The sequence below is a fragment of the Buceros rhinoceros genome, unplaced genomic scaffold (genome assembly GCF_000710305.1).
Source record: "Buceros rhinoceros silvestris isolate BGI_N320 unplaced genomic scaffold, ASM71030v1 scaffold2153, whole genome shotgun sequence".
Lineage (NCBI taxonomy): Eukaryota > Metazoa > Chordata > Aves > Bucerotiformes > Bucerotidae > Buceros > Buceros rhinoceros.
This window is the reverse complement of record NW_010401609.1, coordinates 1-20,793: the sequence shown is the minus strand read 5'-3', so window position 1 is coordinate 20,793 and position 20,793 is coordinate 1. Positions and strand designations below refer to the sequence as shown.

The following is a 20,793-nucleotide window of genomic DNA, read 5'->3' as shown; positions in this document are numbered from 1 at the left end:
AAGAGCGTCTTTCTGCAAAGCGTTACAGTTGCCACCACGTGTGTTTAAGCATCACAGAGTTGTCCAAAAGACCAAAGGCTCGCCTCCTTGGAAGCTGAGCAAGAAGGGCAATTAAATGTCTCTTTGTTGTGGTTAACACAGCCACATGAAATGGTCAAAAATCATGACTCAAACCTCTCCAGAATGAAAAGACTGGCCCAGGCATTGAGACTATTACTTGGTGGTCAGACTTTGGCCTTGGACTTTGGAATTTCCCTTGCCCATCCCCAGTCCATAAATGCAACAACTAACATCGTGTGCAATCCCAAAGTCAGTAACACTGTCTGCTTGCTTTCCACTTGGGCTTTGTCCAGAGATCAGTTCTTCATGTCCTGCCTCAGAGTCCCTTTATCAAGTTTCTTCCTCCTGCAGCTCCAGGACTTTATTTTCCCCATCAACAGAAGCGGAAGCAGAGAGGAAGCATCCTCTGTGTTCACTAGAGAGGAAAGAAGAGGAAATGATGGAAGACGCAGGACTGGTTTCACCTGTGAAGCTTGCTCCTATCTTTCACTTAGACACGAGTAGTAGTAGCTCTCAAAGGGAACAGGAATGGGTAGAAAAGGGAGGAGCAGTTGCTCTCCCTGGCTCTTCCTACGGCTCTCAGGACCCAGAGGCAGGCTGGCGCACAGGCTGCAGTGGGAGCAGCTTCCTCCCTCCCTTGCTCCGCTCCCTCCTTCTGCCTGGCCAGAATCCCAGACAGCTCCAGGAAGAAAATGAGAATGATCTGAAACACGTCCAATGCTCAGCTGCGTCGGTAGCAAGACTTGAAACCAAGCCAGGTGCTGGCAAGAGCACAGCAGACCTCAGCCGGGTAGCCTGAAGGCTCTTCTGTGAAAGATGAAGAGGCAGCGAGACCAGCTTGATTACTATCTCTGCCTTTCTCCCCACCTTGTCTTACAGCTCGAGGCAGGCTGGCGCACAGGCTGCAGTGGGAGCAGCTTCCTCCCTCCCTTGCTCCGCTCCCTCCTTCTGCCTGGCCAGAATCCCAGACAGCTCCAGGAAGAAAATGAGAATGATCTGAAACACGTCCAATGCTCAGCTGCGTCGGTAGCAAGACTTGAAACCAAGCCAGGTGCTGGCAAGAGCACAGCAGACCTCAGCCGGGTAGCCTGAAGGCTCTTCTGTGAAAGATGAAGAGGCAGCGAGACCAGCTTGATTACTCTCTGCCTTTCTCCCCACCTTGTCTTACAGCTCACTGAAACCAGAGCAGATACTATTTATTTTCCTCCAGACCTAACTAAACGTGCCCTTTTGGAAACTGAGAGCTGGAGGTGGCCTACACGCGTGGATTTCACAGTGCTCAGGAAACCAGCGCTCTGCACACCTTCCTCAAAAATACCCGAGTTTGTACCAAAGGAACACCTGAATCACACCCGTTTTCTCGTCATAGCAGGAACAGCTTGCAGAAGCCTGAATATTTTTAAAGTACTTGGATCAAAGGGGAAACCATACTCACACAAGCTTCTACAGGGCAAGAGGCTGCTGTCCCCACTGTTCCATCAGAAGTTAGCACCTTTCTGCTCTGCTGACGTACAAGTGCAAGTAACTTGCGTCTGGTCCTGTCAAAACAATCTAGTTAGGAAGTAAACACCAAAACCGAAATTATGAAAAAGTACCGAGCCTGATGATTATTGGGACACTGCTAAGAAGTAGGCATTTGCATCTTCACAGCTGAGTTAAGCACACGCTTCCCCCTTCCGCTTCGCGTACGTGGAAAAGAAGCCACCGGCTACCAGAGCCAGTGTGTTGGCAGCAGATCTGGCTTGTTAGCTTCAACCACTCAACCCAATTCCACAAATCCAGTTCACAGTTGAAACCTCAGATCAGTTGAATTAACGCCTTTTTTTTGGCGGCCATCTCCAGCAAGAGGGAACTGGGAAAAGGGACCTTCTAAGGTGGTCCTGCTGCTGCTGCTGCAGAAGCCCTGTGGAACCGCGGTATAGGACAGCAGCGTCCTTTCACTGGTGGTTCTTCTCGCTGAAGGTTACAATTTTGTAAGAAATAAACCATGACATGTAGTAACAGGGGATTGGATGTTTATGACTGATGAGCACATTGCTGACAAGAAAGGAGGACTGTCCACACATATCTCAGGAGACATGCTCCCTTTCCATATGTGTGGTTTTAACAAAACAAATACTGGAAAGAGTAATTTGGAGACCTCTGTAAAAAAAGTACCATTGGCTAATCGAGTAATTCAGAAATACTTGTGCATAGTTTTCAGACACATCCTGTATCCATCCAACATGAAGACACGTTGATTTGTTCTAGACATTTGGCTGTAATCCTGACTTTTAAAAAAACCTGAAATCCATTACCCCAAGGTAAAATTGTGCTCTATGGTTAAGTACAGCTCAGCTTCATCCTTGCAAGAAACAGTGAATTAACACAGCGACAAACATTCTCTTCTATGACAGCCTTACCTGTTAGGCATTATTACTTCCTCACCAGCTGAAGAGAGCGCATACAAACTCATCATTTTTTTTCAGCTCTGACTTTTCCTGAACAGGACTGTTCTTTGGAGTACCCATCAGTGCAGCAGCATCAGGAGTCACAACTGTTCGGAGAATGGAGCGATTAATGACCCCCACCCCGCAACTGCTATGAAAGCAGGGTTCATTTCTAACGTATTAAAGACGGTTTATTCAGTTTAAGGTGTTGTTGTAAAACAGTGGCAATAGACACAAAACCTCAAAGTTTTGCAGCTTCAGCAACGCAACATAAGGAAGAATCATCTTTAAAAAGCCACACCACTCATTACTTACTCATTTCTTTAATCAAACACGTTCCTTCTGTCAAAAATAGGCCACCATCACAACAGAAACTTCCAGCATCTGTCAACCAGAACCCTTACCAATTTAAAACCAAAATAAAACCCCAACTCCCAACCCCAAGTTGCACTCTTTTGATACGTCATCAAGTAAATATGGAGAGGTTTGGTTTTCTGTTTTTCGGGGTTTGATTTTTTTTTTTTTTTTTAGTTGAAGACATGCTCCACCAGCTCCACAAAACAGAAAGCAAAGAAAAACAAAAAACAGCTGAGGGCAAGAGCTAAGAATTTGAAACTTGCAGACTGTGTCCTCATTAGTCATTTAAGGAGCAGCATCCCATCGAAAGGAAAGGGATAATTTTTGTCAGATTCTTATAAAAAAGGCTTTATTTTGAACAAGTTTTCTCCATTTGGTTTTACAGTCTCAACATACATCATATCCATGGACAAGCAGCATTTTCACAGAATAAGAGCCAAATACAAAAGAGGAAGCCACTTGGGATTAACAGTTTCAACTTAATTGACTCAGACTTCAGAAAATACTGTATGCTGTCACTTATTTGAGGTAAAGGAACTCCATAAATTAAGATCCACTGTTTAACAAAAGAGTCAACAATATTTCTGAGAAGTAGGTACCTTGAGGAGGAGAGGAAAAAATTTTACGCTAAGACGTGGGCAACAATAGAAGAGGGAGGCAGGATTTCCACTTGGGTGGCATTAGTAAACCAGTACAGTTTGGATGAACATGCAGAAGTGCTTAACCAAATTTGTGCAGTTTAAAGTTCGGTGAATTTTACTAACAGTACAGTCTCAGCAGGGGAACCCAACTGAAGATACGTCACGAGCTTCGTTTCTGTGCTGAATGCTGTCACTAGGTAATCATTACACAGCAGGTAACGATCAGTGCATGAGTTTTTTTCCTTCGAGTATCCATTAAAATTACTTTCAGTGCCCATTACGACATATTCCAGTTACATGGCTAATTTTGGGGTAGCTGTGCAATCACACCACAACATGAGATGCATTTGGTAGAATTTAAGAGTGCTTTCTTAAGAACAACTGCATTAAGGGGAGAGGAAGAAATCAACCTTCTGCTACCTGTTCATGCAAAAATACACCTGCAGTTTAACAGGTTTTAGATAAACAAATGAAAGCTGTTACAGGGACATATTTATACTAGCTTAAAACCAACTTACAGAGCAAATCAGCTTGTGTCAATCTGTGTAAAAAAAAAACTTAAATCATTTTAAATAGCATCCGTATTATACTAGATATCATTTAAAAAAAAAAAAGAGACTGTCCTCACCTTTTTGAGCTTGAAATTGAAATTAGCTCACTACTAATGCTGCATCTCACTGAAGAGGAAACAAAACTGGATTCATATTCTGTACACTGCAAGAGCTAAATTATCAATGTTAAATCCCTAACGCCTAGCAGGAACACAACAGGTTTCAGTTCAGCCATTTATTGCCTGCTCGATTTCTTCCAGTGAAAGACTGTCCTCACCTTTTTGAGCTTGAAATTGAAATTAGCTCACTACTAATGCTGCATCTCACTGAAGAGGAAACAAAACTGGATTCATATTCTGTACACTGCAAGAGCTAAATTATCAATGTTAAATCCCTAACGCCTAGCAGGAACACAACAGGTTTCAGTTCAGCCATTTATTGCCTGCTCGATTTCTTCCAGTGAAAAGAATTAGCTCACTACTAATGCTGCATCTCACTGAAGAGGAAACAAAACTGGATTCATATTCTGTACACTGCAAGAGCTAAATTATCAATGTTAAATCCCTAACGCCTAGCAGGAACACAACAGGTTTCAGTTCAGCCATTTATTGCCTGCTCGATTTCTTCCAGTGAAAAGAAAGCATAATTTGGTATATGAAACATAAGCAGTGAAGCCATCTTCACAATGAGTGACAAATTTCTTTAGTTTACTGGCAAAGTAAGTGCCACAATCTGGTTAGCCAAACCATCCAGTTCAAAGAAAATCAATTCAAATTGAGTCGCTGTAAGAATTTAGTTGTAAGAGGCAAAGTGGATTCATTTAGAAAACCTCCTCATTTTTCAATATAATTTTGTTCGCCAACTCCAAGTTCCAGTGAGCAAAAAGGTTTTATACTTATTTTGGAGGCAGAGAGAACTGGTTTGTTAATATAGCTACGTAATGCTTCTGTATCCTTTCTACTTCCTTTATTTTTGTTTAATCATAATCAAGGAGCAGATTTATCATTTAGCAAGTTATCCGGTTCAGAACTAAAAAAAGCACTAGAAAATTCTCTCCCCCGTGGAAAAGCTATATTGTATTACATAGCTTCATGAAGTTGTATCTTGCAGAAACATGACCAATGACCAAAATTTCTTACATTACACTTTGAATAGAAGCAGACATGAAGTTAAACTGCAAGTCAGCCATTCTACAAATTAACTCTCAAGATGTTTCAGCAACATTTCACTTAGAACTTTAACTCATTAAAGATACACAACCTATGACATATAGCTATCGTGCAATTCAAAGCACTCGGAAAGAACATAGCTTCATGAAGTTGTATCTTGCAGGAACATGACCAATGAGCAAAATTTCTTATATTACACTTTGAATAGAAGCAGACATGAAGTTAAACTGCAAGTCAGCCATTCTACAAATTAACTCTCAAGATGTTTCAGCAACATTTCACTTAGAACTTTAACTCATTAACAGATACACAACCTATGACAATGAGCAAAATTTCTTATATTACACTTTGAATAGAAGCAGACATGAAGTTAAACTGCAAGTCAGCCATTCTACAAATTAACTCTCAAGATGTTTCAGAACATTTCACTTAGAACTTTAACTCATTAAGAGATACACAACCTATGATATATAGCTATCGTGCAATTCAAAGCACTCGGAAAGATGTCTTGTGAAGAAACTGCCATCTATCCCTTAGCTTTTATCGCACTTCAGACTATGAGAAAGCAAAGGTGGAAAAAAAAAATTAATTCCACTAGCATCTGATTAGTTTCCTATGACCTTGAACGCTAGCAAAATGCTTCTCATTAAATGACAGGTAAGAGAAGAGAGTGAGAAAAAAAAACTCCACGAGTCTTTTAAGAAGTTCGGCCCTTCTACTTGGTACCTTGCATTTCTTTCAACAGATTCTACGTATCATGTTGCATGGAGCAAGAGTTGTTTAAAAACCTCACCTGCCTATTATGAATCATTGAAATAAAAATACTACTTTTTTTCCACCCACACTGCACTAGGCAACTTCCTTTGCAGCCAAAGACAAGGAATTTAGTCAAGAATCATTAAAAAATTGAGCTATGAACTCTGGCACAACCAGAAGTAGCAACTCGACTACTCCAGAGTGCTTAGAAAATAGGCTTTAGATTTTACACCAGGAAATTGGATTTATTGTAAATGCCACAGTCACATTGATAGACAGAGCACAGACTTCTGGTAACAAACAAACATACATTTTTGTAACTAAGCATTTCTACTTGGTAAATAAATGCATTTCGCACAGCCTTCCTTTTAAATGTGCCTAAACTAACCTAAATAAGCAGACAGCATAGCAGAGAAGGGAAACTTATGTGAGTAACTGTTTCTTAAGCAGTATATTATTTTTACTATGTATATAATATTTTATATTATATACACACACACATTTTCATCAACAGTTCAAATTATACCCAAATAAAAACCAAAACAAACAAAAAAAGCCCCAAACTCCCAAAAAACCAAAACTGGCGCTCCTCCAATACATTTACCACCTTTCTCTCAGGCATAGTTAACCCAGGTATTTGTCAAGATAGAGGAATGACAATTAAAAAGACTCCCCCCACAAGAAACAAGTTACACAAAGAATACTGTATCACTACAAATTTTTTATTCAGAAGCCCATCTTTAAAAAAAATCTCATTATGAACTTGTTTGGTCAAACTACAACACTTTCTAGCAGACATACAGTAAAAATGGCATGGCTCAGAATCGACCAGATCTTTCACGATCTCTTGACCGCCTCCTATCACGTTCACGTCCTCCTCCTCCACCACCGCCACCTCCACGACCACGATCTCTGGATCTAGACCGACGTTCACGGGACCTCGACCTGGATCTATGCCTTCAAAGAAAGTTTGAACATTTTATTGTTTCATCACATTCAGCCATTCACTTGCACTAGTGCACAGTGGAACACTTAAGGGTAAGTGGGAAGGAGAAGAAAGAAAACGCGGCATTAGAAGGATTGGTAAATTCACACTCAGGCTGCAAAATCATGTATTTACAAACTTAAAAACTTAATACTGAGGAGTCAAGCCATACTGTTAAAAGACTCAACTGTTCACTGCCAGTTATCCACTACAATGGATCTACAAAACTTAAGGAAAGGCAAGCAGAGGAACCAAACGCACTGTGTCACAGCTGTTAATTAAAGCAGCAAGAGAAAGGGACACCTGCTTTTGCAGTTTCAAATTGCTCTTAACCCCACACAGCAAAAGTCTACAGCTGTTAAGTCCAGTCCTATTAATCAACTGCACTAATTAACAATTACAACTCAGTTATGGGGTTTTTTTACCCCTTTAACACTCCTCACCTTCCAGAAGCCATCAGCATTTGCAGAGAATCATCCTGCCTCTGAGGCTGATGACTTAAATTCAAGAAAGCTAAAACCATTCAGAATGTACTGTGGATTTATAGTTTATATGGCACTTGCCAAGGAAAAAAGTAGTTTGAATATTTTTAAGCATTTTAGAAAAGTCAATTTTATAAAACAGGTTAACAGTACAGATTTAAATAGGTGCGGAAACTACAGCAGAACTAAAAAGCTCAGGAATATGAATGGTACAAGTGTTAAGTCTGCACAATATTGTTTCATGGTGAGGCAGCAGAACTAAAAAGCTCAGGAATATGAATGCTACAAGTGTTAAGTCTGCAGAATATTGTTTCACGGTGAGATATTTTGGAGCGGAAAATATCTGCGTGTGGTGACAAATTTTACTATAACAGAGGCACATACGTAACTCTTGTATAACTCTGAGCTGTCCAGAATTACTAAATTAACCTATTATTCAGAAGTTCTGCCTTACTCTCCTTTTTCCTACTTGAAAAACTTATACATATCTCATTGTGTGCAGAGCTGCTTTCAAGTCAGTCTAGTTTATACAACTTACCTGTCAAAATCCCACTGACACAATAACTGATTTGGTTCTGTATCGAGCCTAACTGCTAACCTGTGACAGCTTTAGCTGCACAAAGCATTTAAATAAGGCCAATAAAGACAAAACTCGATGGAGGATTCAGATATTTTATTTGTTTTACCACAGACTGTAATTGGGCTATGGGTAAAACGATCATATTCTGAAGCCAAACACACAGATCTGATCTTTCTTGCAATACAAAGTGATACCTTTTAATTTAGGAATTGCGTAGTAATATATTCCCCCCCGACATCTGAACCTGTAATTAATTTTGGTCAGTCGGAGTGCTGGGCAAATTTGATTGCAATAAACCCACATTTTTCAGAGAGCTGCTGCTGCCTGTTTTGTGGATGCCTCCATGACAAGTCTGAGAGATCAAGATTCAGGTTCATAAAAATGACGAAAGGCTAATACAACAGCATACTTCATCATCTTCATAAATCAATCAAACATCTTAAAATCTTACATTTAAGTTTAAATTAATTATTAATCAGGATATTGTATTGTAGCAAAGTATTTAGGCACAAATACATGTGCCTAAGCAACACAACCTACGTTTTCCAAAGTTAAATCCATCCCCACAAATTCTAAGACACTGCTAATTAGTGACATGTATAGGAAAAACATGTTCATAATCCTAGGCTCCTTCTGTGATCAAAAGAAGCCTACAAAATCATGCTCTATATAAAAGGAATCTCAACTTCATATGCTTATTCTGAACAGCAAGGTCCTAAAAGCCAGCAGATTGAATCCAGCTCGAAGTGATCCACCCACAAGACAGGTATCATAACAGTAGTGGCATAAGTCTTTCTACAAGGTACCCTACTAAATATATAATAAAATGTATTTAATTGCAATCTTTTTCTGTGATTAAGCAAAATTGAAATTCCTTTGCCTTACTGAGAATTCTTATCAAGAGTCGTCACATAGTGAGGCTAGCATTAGTAAAAAGCGAGCTTAAAACAGTAACTACCTGTTACTAACATTAAGGAATGAATACAAGCTGGAAAAGTAAGTCATTAACTGTTAAAAACAAATAAGGTTGGGTCATGAATATAACCTATAGATATGCTCGATTGTGAGTAAAATGACAGCAGCCAATCTGATCCTGCCAAAATGCCCATTAGCCAAGTAGCCTGCTGTTAACAGAGGCCACGAGCAAATCCATTTAGAAAAGAATAAAATCGAGAAGACCCATAAAGCGATACTTCTCCCAAATAACGTCCACCTAACAGCGTAACAGGTCACACAGGCTGGAGAGCTGAACCACAGGTAGGTCCTATGTACTTATTAACTCAGTGAACATTCTTCCTGAATCTTGCCTTCTCTTAAAGCCATATCAACCTTCAGCATCCACAGCACCACACAGCAAGAAGCACCCTAACTGTTTTTTGGGTTTTTTTTTAAAAAAACCAAAGTCCTACTCCTTTTTCCTAACCTGGCTTCTTGGAAGCTTTATTTGATGCCCTTTCATTGGCATGTCAGAACTGTCAGAACCGCACTAGAGAAAACAGGAGGGGATTTAAGTTTAAAGATTTTCTTTCAATATTTTCAGCAACTGATCCTTGATTTACTTGTTAAATCATGTTTAAAAACAAACTTACTTTTTGCGACGACGCCCATACAACTCGCGTCTTAGCTCTCGAGAAATGGGCTTCAAATGCATAAAGTTGCAGAAACCTCCTCGTGTACACTCTCTGAAACAGAATTCGAGAGAGACAGTTAAAATCCCCAGCTCTACACTGTACCTGCTTGCCTAAGCCTTAGTGGACTTCTAGCCATCCAGAAGTTAATCACCTTTTAGGATCCCCCACGTTAACATTACCTGAAGTGATCTTCTTCCTATACTAAGTCACACACAACAGCCACATCCAGGCAGCCACCCTCTCTGTGCAAGCATTTCAAAAATAGTGCCACAGGCAAAGAGGATGTCACTTTTTTACCCCATTTCATATTGACGGCAACAGGCCTCCCTGAAGTCAGTCACAGGTGAAAGCTCAGCATGAATGGGCTGACCATTGAACCAGCGATTGTTCAGGTCAATCACAGCCTTTTCTGCATCCTCTTCACGGCGAAACTAAAAGCAAAATTCACACGTTCTCGTGTTAGAGAAGCAACCGAAGTAGATGGAAGATTCCCATCAAATCAGTTGTGATCAAACCTGAGGCTTTGGACTAGCAGTCAAACCAGAAGCTACTTCAGAGTTCCTGGGACAGTCTGTCAAATCAAGGATAAAGATGCTAGCTTTTCATTAACTAGGACCCAGAGATAATAAAAACATTGACATTTTCTATTAATTATGTCCTACTTGGTTTTTCAATTTTTGTGGCTTGTACTAAAAGATATGATAGAAAGTACCGTGGATTCTTAGTACAAAACAAAGAGAATGCTTAAGAGCACTTTCTAGAACACTCACACTCCAAATGTAATAGATTTTTTTCAAACATCTAAGAGAAATCTGCATGAGACTGAAGCTCTCATTTAGATCAAAATTTACAAAATCTTGTTTTATGACGAATGTAAAACAAATTTTAAATTATTTTTCTCAGCTAACCACTTCCAAATTTTTACAAACAACTTTTATTTGTGATAATGACCTACACAGCTAAAAATTTTAGGTTTGAAAATACTTTTCAGTTAAGGGAACTTACAGTGAAAGCATTCAAACAAACTCTCAGGCCTCTCCAACACTGTTTAGACACAATAAAATTTCTGCAAGCAACAACTTTGTACTTATTATTCAAGAGATACCAATGACTTTTAAGAGCTAAACCTAAGTGCTCCAGTTTGCACCTTAAACCACCCAACTACGGCCAAACATAACTGGGATACAAGATGCTTTGTTTAACTGGAAAGTTAGAAAATAAATTCACCTGTTGAAAACACACCTCTGCTAATAATGAAGTGCTTAAAAGACAGTGTGATGGGAAGACAGACCCCAAATCAATCCTGGCAAACTAAGCAGTCCAGTAGTGGTGACTACTGTACTTGTAACAACATAAAAAAAAGTTAATCTTAATGAATATGACAAAGATTTTGACTATGAAGAAAGCTTCTCATCATCTCTTAAGATTTCTTTCAGATCCTTGCTCATTATATCGTGAAGTTGGAGAGGAGCTTATATCCTAAAGAGCTACTCTTGCAACATCTACAAGCATATAGTGGCTTTTAGTATCGTAAAACAATGCTGCCCTTATTATATAATTATATAAACATGTCTCTCTCTATCCTACCTTGACATATACGTTTCCAACTAGATGATCTCCAAGGTTATCACAAACGTTCATCTCCTCAACTTCACCATATTTTTCTTCCATTTCTGTGAAGACCTCCTAAGCACAAAACAACCAATTAAAAGTCTGCTGCACATCAGTTACACATACAGAAGTACTGCATTTAGCTGTTAGTAAGTACAAAAGAAGGCCTTCCTTAGAAAAAGGCAAAACAACAACAAAAAAATCTTGTTTTACATTTCTGATTTTAAAACCAGTACTTGTTTGGCCTGTACTATGTCCGTCTGTAGGTACAGCATTAACAGAATACAATAAAAAGCTATGAAAAACATTATTCATACAGTATTTGCAGAATATATAAGATGCACTGAAAACTCTACATATAAGCCTTGATGCCATAGTTTTATTTTATTTGCTTCTGCTTTTTAAATTTACAAGAAAGAAATGGGTTACGGAATCAAAATGCTGCATTGCTTACATCTGAGGAACCAATTGCTTTTCTCTGAATCCATCTAATTGCGCTATACACTGAATCCATCTAACTTACTTGTGACAATAAATCCACAAAGTCTTTAATGCATTTTTACATCTTTTACATACCTCAAAGAATTCATCGTAATGTTCCTGCATCTCAACATCGCTCACAGCACCTGTAAAAATCAAGAGTCATATCGATTAGAGCCTATAAATAAGGAAGAAGAGATTTTGATCATACTACAAAACAATCTAGAGAGGCCATCTGGAGCATAAAAGACACCATATAGCATTGAGCTAACTAATAGGATATTAAAGATGAGTATGTGCCAAGAGCTTTGAGTGCCTAAAGTATATGTCAAAACATTACATTGACATGATCAAATCAAAACAGGTTTTAATCAGAGCCAAACTTGTATGACACAAATTTAAAAGAAGGGGAATTACTTTGAAATATCACGTCAGTTTAACGTACATTCCCACTCACTCTACCAACAATTTTACCTAAACAGAAGGCAAGTGCTTTGTTACATTTGCATAATTTAAAGCATGATTACAATTTAGTGTTCCTCTTCCTAAAGGCAGAATTTAATTTTAAAATGTCAACCTCTCCAGCACATACATTAGAATTTGAGAGTTCACAATGTAACATAATCCAGATTTTCTTTTTTAAATTTGCTCAAAATAGTTAATGAACTGGCACACTTTTCCCAGTGCCCTCAAAGAAGGATACCATAATGCTTTGCAACAGAGAGCAATTTTCTCATTTAATTTTGAATATTACTTAATTTTTCTGTAGTCCTGCAGAACACTTTTTAGAGCAAGACAAGCCAGCCATTTGTTCAGGTTAGATTATTTTCATGCTCCAAGCTGGACTTTACAAGTGAGTGCTGCTTGCCTGCTGCTATAAAAAACGATGTAAGTTTGGCTGATTTTTTCAAAGCCTTAAGAATGTAAAAAATTAATTTCATTTATTTCTTCCAGTCTACCATATTTTAAACTACATTAAGCTGTATACATTAAAGCCTAATGTATTAGCTCTTCAGCAGTTAAGTGGTTTATTAAGATCAAGCAGATCATTTTTAAAATGAGCCCTGCATTTTATGCTAGAAAACTATTCCAGCCTGTAAATTATACACACTACTGTTTTAGTTTACAGAACATGAAAGACGAGAAACTGAGCCAACAAAGCTAAGTTTATTTGCTTCAGGCTGACATGGGAAAAAAAAAAAAAGAAGAGATACGCTTTGGGCTCAGTCATTTTTGGCTAATACTACCATTTGGACGAACTTTATATTTTCCTTCAAAGGCTCTAATATTAACCAGCCACACTTTCTGGAAAGTAATTTTCTTCTCCCAGCTCACCTCAGAAGGCAGCCAAGGGGCATTTGTTACATAGTTTAGGCTAACAATGTTTCTGCATTTGAAACATATTTGCTCTTAAGAACTTTCATCTTCCCCATGGTTATATAGCAAATTAAGGAACATCAAACATTAAACCAGTATTTCTGGACAGTTTAATACTTAACTATATTCCCAAGGTTCTGCCAACACCACTGATAACGGCTTACTAGCACCTAAGAATTTTTTTTTTTTTTTAAAGGACAAGGGCTCTGGGAGCCACACTGGGAATAACTATTTTTTTACCAGATGGACAAGTGCTAAAACCTTATGAGGCGATTCCATTGTCAGATTAGGAAATAATAAGCAACAGTTCGTTAACAACTACTTGAACGTCCTCCTGAAGTGGGAAGCATACATATGCACAAGCTTTACAAACATTCATATTCCAGGGCTACCGGTATCTGAACCTTGAGAAGCCCAATCACTAATTAAAATACTCATGAAAACTATTGCTGTTCAAAACTAAGGTTAATCCTCTAGGAAGGCAATAGAAAGGAAGACAGTTAAGCAACAACAGAAGCATTAAACAGCTACCCAAGTTATCCATTTAAAACACATGCAGTACTGAAGTAGGGACAAATACTGAAAAACCAGGGAGCTGGGAGTTTCAGCAAACCTCCTGGTAACAGAGCTCTACCACAGAGGAAGGTACAGTTAAAGCTCTGTTAAAGAGCTACCCGCTTGTCAAGGCAAACGGGAGTTGGATACCGTCATTTAGAACGCTAGAGAATCTGTTTGAGACTCTTGCAGCTGTACAATCTAAACAGCTCCACGGACCAAACTGCTGTAACTCTGTGCAAATTAGTTACCAGCGCATCGAGAATTTAGGGACAGATTGGAAATACCCAAATTGCAGGTTTTTTGGTTTACTGAAACAGCATTAACTACTAAGCATCTGCATCAAGAAAGCCTACAAACCAATAAAACTGTTTATGCATCTAGACCAAGTTACACAGCTCATTACATATCTAGCTTGATCGTGTGACAAAAACCTTCAAATTACTGAATTGGGCCATTATTACTTTTAGAAGAAGAAGAGACAGTGTTGACTTTTAAGTTAGTGGCTGATTTCACAAAGTGTGTCTAATCAAATGCTGGTAACTAATCTGAACTAGTCTATAATCGAACAGTCGAAAAAAGGAATAGCCAAACAAAGCTTTATTACACAGTCAATATCCACTTCAACAAGAAATATTAGTTAGAAAATAATACCGATACTTTTTGGTCCTAAAACTTTTTCTAAAAATCTTATTCTAATATTGAAGGTTCAGTCACAATGATATATGAGTAATCGCCGATCAACAATCATTTAACTTCTGCCAGTCTCACAGTAGGTGTGTTTTCTTATACCCATTCCTACCTCATGAAGAGTCATTAAATTAGTTCATGACCATACCCAAATGCCTTCCCCTCCTCAAAAGTACTGTTAAGCATGTATTTCCCTAGATAAATATGCAACCTGGTTTTGAAATTTGAATTTTCAATGCATGGAAGGAATTTTAAGCATGCACCTATCCAAAAAGGACAGCTGCCAGAAGGGAAGTTTGTCAGTCAAACTGCATTCTTCCAAAGTAGACTCTACGTGGAAGCTGCACTAACTTAGGGCAGATTTCTGCATGCAGTCTGAAAAGTTTCAAATTAAAGTTCTCTTAACATTTACAGAGCAGGACACTCGTTCTGGATGAAATCAATGTGTCACTGCCCTGCTCTTTTAGACAGTGGAACCTAATGGATAGCAGAAAACATACAGAAAAACATTCCTAGGATGCAGGTAACTGGCAGGGAGAAAGGCGGAGGGAAGCGAGCAGTGCAACCAAGACTGCTTTACAGGGGAAGTACAGTTTCAACCCTTTTTGATTTAATGGATGGTATTCAGATGCCCCTCAGTTTTGGGAGTAGGGAGGAAGGTGAGTGGGACAAAAAAAAGGTTTTTGGGGGGTCTTTTTTTTGGTGTATGTGTTTGGGTTTTGACACATTTACAGAAACGTGGTCAGTTTGATCTGTTAAACTAAAATGGTAGACCAGCTTAAGTCGACACTGAGCTCTGACAATCAAGCCCAGGGAACCAGTGAAGGAACTTGTATGAACTTACAGCGCAAACCGTCAGCAGACTGGGAAGAGTTTTGAGGGTTACGGTAAATGTTCAAGAGGGCAATGGTCTGAAATACAAAACGCAACAACTTTATATTATGGAAAATAATTTTAACAAGAAACCGGTTTCCTTTAGGGTCGCTTTAGCCGAGTCTGTGCTGAAAGAGAGGTGGTTATTCACTCCCAAGAAGGGGAGCTTTCACTTATCTGGTGACCTTTCTGAATCAACCTAACACTGTAAAGTAATAGAGATCTCATGATACTCCATTATTGTATTTGTTTTGTTCACCAGGATTACTGTAGAGGGGCGTTCCATGATTTCAGGCAGGTATCTAGTAGATGTCATCTAGAATTACAGCATCCAAATGACAAGCATAGTAATTTGTTTGAATTTGGTCTGAGTGGTTTCTTAGTAGAAAAACCCCAAGAAAGCAAGCAATACAATAATTACAGCATAACATGAAATCTCCATTTTCCTAAAAAAGTTAAGATGATTGAAAACCCACAGTTTTGGGAAACTTACCGTACATCATGTATACACCTATTTTTTAGTTTTTAGTTTTTTGTGTTAAATCAAGAATTTGAGAAATGTCTGCAGTTTAACCCTTCAAAAAGAATGCTGTGTTGCTAAGCACTCAAGTTTCACCTTGCTGTGCAAAAGAGAATGTCCAATTTATGCAGTCAATTCTGCATTCTGAATTGCACACATTTGACAATTTCTTGATCTATGCGCAAGAAGAGTTCCATCACTTGTCCTGTTTGCAACAGCTTTATGTCAGCAGCTCAGAAGCCAACATTATTTTCTCGTAATTAGGAGTGGGCTCTTTAACACCATTCTTTAAAAAAATTTCTCCAACTGTGGGACTTACAGTGTGAGCCGTCAGCCGTCTGTGCACTGTTTTGGGGGTTACGATAGATGTTTTGAATCAAGATGGTCTGCGGGGAAAAAAAATAAAAAGGGGAATTCTACTGGCTGCTGTGCATATAATAGACAATTGCAAAGAGACAACTTGTTTGCAAACAGCTAGAAGTAATATTTTATTCTTAAGACTTCCTTTTGTATTTGCAGAATATCTTCCAAAATTGCATCCAGACCATCATATTATGAAAACAGTTTTAATTAACCACCAAGAAAGAGCTGCATTTGTCTCCACAGCTATCCTCAAAATGGGAGTTGTGAGGGATGGTAACCTAAAACGTCGAACTACATGACATTATGGCGATGCCTAGCTTCCAAAACCAGATTCACTACTGTAATTCTAGGGGGAAAAAAGTAGTGTTATGTGCACAGCATGTAATATGTAACGCCAGAGTCTAAAATGTTACACCAGACAGTGAGGTTTTTAGGCAAGAACTATATCTCATTTTGTGCATCAGGAATTTCTTGGTGGAATTTCTGTTTAAATAATATAATAGCATCATAGGTTCATCATAGGTTTCCGATCCTTCAAATAAGGACAATATCCTTTTAGCCCTTCTGCTTTTTACTTGAAGAATTAGCCCAGGCAGACTTGAAACCTTACATTTGTACCGTTCTTCTTAAAATCAAGTTGTCTGAAAAAACAAACCATGTTTAAGTTAGTAAACTAATATTACAAAAAAATTCCAAACGTCCATATCACTGTAAGCAGCTCAAAAACTGAAATTTGATTACTTAAAATACAAACTCAGCGTTAGTTTGAATCGCAATCCCCAAATAATTTAGCTTACACGTTATTATTAGTCACAATAAGAATTCAGAGCTTAAAGGAGTCACAGGACCAGCAACATCATACCTACATATGCTGCCCACTTAACTTGTAAAAAAGTCTGTAACATCACATAAACAAAAAACCAGAAAACACCACACACACACACTTGTTTTATAATGGGTATGGTCATATCAACCAAAGCTTTGTGCTTCTGTGGCCCTGGCTTAAACTAGCTATATTTTAGCCTACAACTGGAGAAACCCAGAAACATGCATATAGTTAGTGTTTCTGCTGATTGGTGGTAATTTGATCACCCCGGATTGCACAACCTTTCCTAACACAGCTCTTCTATAAAGTAGCTGCACCAGCAATAGCAATACAAGATAAAAATACTGTGCCAGTAACTTCCCATTAGTAAGTTACCTGTTTGTCTATTTTCTATCACAGCTGATTATCAACCTGCATACACATAAAGATTTCTGTAGCAAACCCTGCCAGGTGCATTAGAGCTGTTACAACATCACACATCTGCCACGTGTGACGCTGTAGCAGTCCCAGACATCACCGGATGAACCTGACACACCCTGCTGACCCACTTCAGCTGACGTAACTAACTGCCACTTTCTAAAGCAAAGATAAAGGCTGCACCGACAGATTAAATTGTTGTTGCACACAAAGGGGTTTTTTTGTAAAAAAAGATGGTAGTTTGGTGGGGGTTTTTTTTAGATGGTTGGTTTCTTTAAAAAGAACTACTGTGGAAGTTGTCTACTTCAGAAACATTTTCTAGTAGCCAATGACCTAGTTTCAGCTCTCCAAACAACCAATCACATTTCAGCGTGTTCTCCATTTAGGTCAGCAACACAGAGTAGTTTTGAAAAAGGACAATATTTTTTTTTTACATATAATATTTACATTTAACATTATTAAATTCCCAGAAGCAGCAAACTGTTTCTGTAGGTGAAGTACCAGCAGTGGTGTCTATTGATCAGTAACTAGACAGTCGCCTCTAAAACTCCCCCTGCCCACTCAAGCACCCACAAAACTTAACTTCAAGAACGCTATCACTCTGAACTCTAGTTACGTGGATAGTAACTGCCTCCTTAATTCTCCCCAAACCAACACCAGCCCACGGCTCTCATCAATTCTGCTCCACGTCAGCTAAAATGAACTTGCAGAGGACTCCACTGCTTTGTAAACTTTACCTTTGTAGGTAAAACTGCTGATAACACAACCACTTTCATAGGCACTACTTATCATATACAATATTCCCAGAGAAATCTATTTACCTGTACACCTTGACAATCAGCAGTGATAGAAAGAGACAAAGCATACACTTCTCCAGGAATGTAATTTCTGTATACAGAGCTCATGATAATAACAACACTATGACTTCTTATTTTTTCCTTTTTTGTAGACATGTAGTCACACATCATGTCTTTAACGATATTCACATAGCCAAAGAATAAATAATCTGTCAAGTCAACTGGCATACACTCCCTCAGCAACCAGGGAAGTTGTTTTCAATAAATAATTCTTTAAACTTCAAAGGAAGTAAGCTACCCTCAAAATTTAAGAGCCTGGTTCAGGGATCAAACATAATGACAGATGAGTCACTTTTATTTATTAATTAGTTTTCTTCTATTATATCCATAAAAGACTAAGTTCACACCTTTGAGATAGGCGGAACAGGCTGCCACTGTTTGTGATTAAAAATATCTGGGATGGTTTAAGTGCCTAAACACCACTGAGAAGGCACACTCACCTGAAAGTTAGCACTGGTAGGTCTCTACTACAGGCAAGCTTACAACAGCATCGCTTCCTGCAGCCATTAAGGGTGACAGGAGATAATTAGAAATGCTGGGAGAAGTAAATGGAATACCCCCAAAAGAGCAAGAACCCATATAAACCGGGGCCAAAAGTGAACTAGTTAATCTGGAGCTTGGTAATTATTTGCTTGTATCTGAGAATCTATGTTTTAAAGAAAAATATAACTCCACAAGAAAGAGAAAACAAAAGGAAAACAAACCTGGCTAAATGTTGGTTTGTTGTGCAACCGAGAACATCTGTCTCCATGACGACAAGCTCCAATTTTGAAATAAAATGAACAGTTGACTCTGCAAGTAAAAAAAAAACAAAACAATTAGATACTGGGATAGAAAACATTAATATGCAAATCCTATATGAAATATGCCCTAAATGCCTTCACCTTAACATGGGGATGTAAAAAAAAAAAAAAAAAAAAAATTCAAAACAGCATAGGAGAGCATTACTGCAAACCTGTTCCTATTCATTCCTCTTTACCCCTAACTTACAGCAAGTCATCTACTCAATTTCACCCGCTATTCAAACCCAAAGTGCATTCATGACACCACCTCAGTCAGAAGTGATCTCTACAGTTTTACCCTTCTGGTTCTCCATTCTCATTTTTACATCAGTTTCACTGGGTGATAGGATGGAAAACAATGTGAAAAACAGTCTGGAAAGTTACACTATGAGCTTTGTGTCTTAATTCATGCAATCCCCTAGTCTAGGCAATACAACCTGCTGTAAAGCTGATACAATTGCACCTACCTAATGTTTTATTAATCACCAGTTTGAAGTTATACTCTAAGGATAACTCAGACTGCTGCCGACAAAGTATTTGAAATAATTCAAGTAAGAGAAAAACCATGTTACAGAGAGAATACACATTAGCAAGATAAATTCATTTAATTAAGCCATTTACATGAATGTACTTAATGATTTGAGAAGGAAGAACTTAATATTTTTTTTAATCCACAAGCTTTTCTTGTATTACCTATTATCTCACGACACCTTCAAAACTATCCTGGTTTCGGAATGCCAGTAAAACTTTCACATATAAGCGTCATTCATAGGGAATGATGAAAAGAAACCATAAGGAGGTTGGTTACCTTGAGTGGGAAAACTGAATGCAAAATTCTGCAGGGCAAGAAAACTATTATGGGCTATATAAGAGTAAGTGAAATATAAGAATCGTCCTGGAAGAAAGATTATTATTCCATTCTCATAGGTAACACCAATTCTTTCCACAATCCTGTGTAACCAACATCAAACTCATGGAGGGGAGAAATATTAAAGTACGAAAGCACATCTGACCTCTAGCAAAACATTCTACTGTAAAATTGTAACATGCTTACTCTTCATCATGTTTCAAAAAATAAATATTCAGCATTACAATATACTTACTGTCTTTTCTGATCTCTATCCTGAAACAAAAGAAATATCTAACTATAAATTTTCCAATAGTGCCTCCAACTTCAACACTTTCTGGAGAGTTCTGCTTGCCTCTTGAATAGAAAATAAGACCAGTACAGGAATTTCATGCCGGCTGTATTGGCATACACTAATACTGTTAAACTGTAAAGCATTATTATCAGAAAGGATGCTACGGTAACAAGAGGGCTCAAGAGAGGCTGCTGATACTGCTTTTCTGACAGACGAGTGAATTGGAACCGGCACGTAGCACTACAAAGCAGAAGGAAAACAGAAGCCCCACGGCCAGGGGCTGACAAGAGTAATTTAGTCCAGTAGCACATCGATGCCCCCTTTCATTTTTACGAGTGGAAAAACACGCTGGTTTGGTCAGGCCGACGGTGACCAAATTTTCGTTAGGAGGCTTTTGTAAGTATGCTTCCAACAACCAGAGAAACTAGAGGCGTTCCCGACGCGTGGAAGGCTGCAGGCAGAAGCCTGAGGATCAGGATGCAGCAGTCGGGGAAATCCTCCGCACCCTGGGGAGGGGGGAGAAATAACCAGTCGCTGTCCTTGCAGCAGAGCGGAAGCTCTCGGGCTGCTGCGAGGCGCAGAGACGCGAACAAAAGGGGCAGAAGAGGCCCTTTCTGGCAGGAGGCGGTGGCGGCGGGAAGCTCGGTACCCAGCTGCCC

At 38.8% G+C, this 20,793-nt stretch overlaps 1 protein-coding gene across 3 annotated transcripts; it reads right to left on the bottom strand.

Moving 5' to 3' along the window:
* Nucleotides 1-6,181: 6,181 nt before the first annotated feature.
* Nucleotides 6,182-20,120, bottom strand: LOC104490074 (splicing factor U2AF 35 kDa subunit). Of its 3 annotated transcripts, XM_010132313.1 has the most exons (9): nucleotides 18,915-18,961; nucleotides 18,651-18,707; nucleotides 16,721-16,751; nucleotides 16,067-16,133; nucleotides 11,829-11,878; nucleotides 11,229-11,327; nucleotides 9,939-10,072; nucleotides 9,600-9,692; nucleotides 6,182-6,920 (listed from the first exon to the last, which is right to left on the bottom strand). In XM_010132313.1, the coding sequence occupies exons 1-9, from the start codon at nucleotides 18,959-18,961 to the stop codon at nucleotides 6,782-6,784; spliced, it is 717 nt and encodes a 238-aa protein (XP_010130615.1). In that variant the 3' UTR covers nucleotides 6,182-6,781. The 3 variants fall into 3 exon arrangements, with proteins under 3 accessions (XP_010130615.1, XP_010130616.1, XP_010130617.1); XM_010132314.1 differs by lacking the exons at nucleotides 16,067-16,133; nucleotides 16,721-16,751; nucleotides 18,651-18,707 and adding exons at nucleotides 15,199-15,265; nucleotides 20,096-20,120 and having other exon boundaries at nucleotides 18,915-19,002; XM_010132315.1 differs by lacking the exons at nucleotides 16,721-16,751; nucleotides 18,651-18,707 and adding an exon at nucleotides 15,199-15,265 and having other exon boundaries at nucleotides 18,915-19,005.
* Between the last annotated feature and the right edge of the window lie 673 nt (nucleotides 20,121-20,793).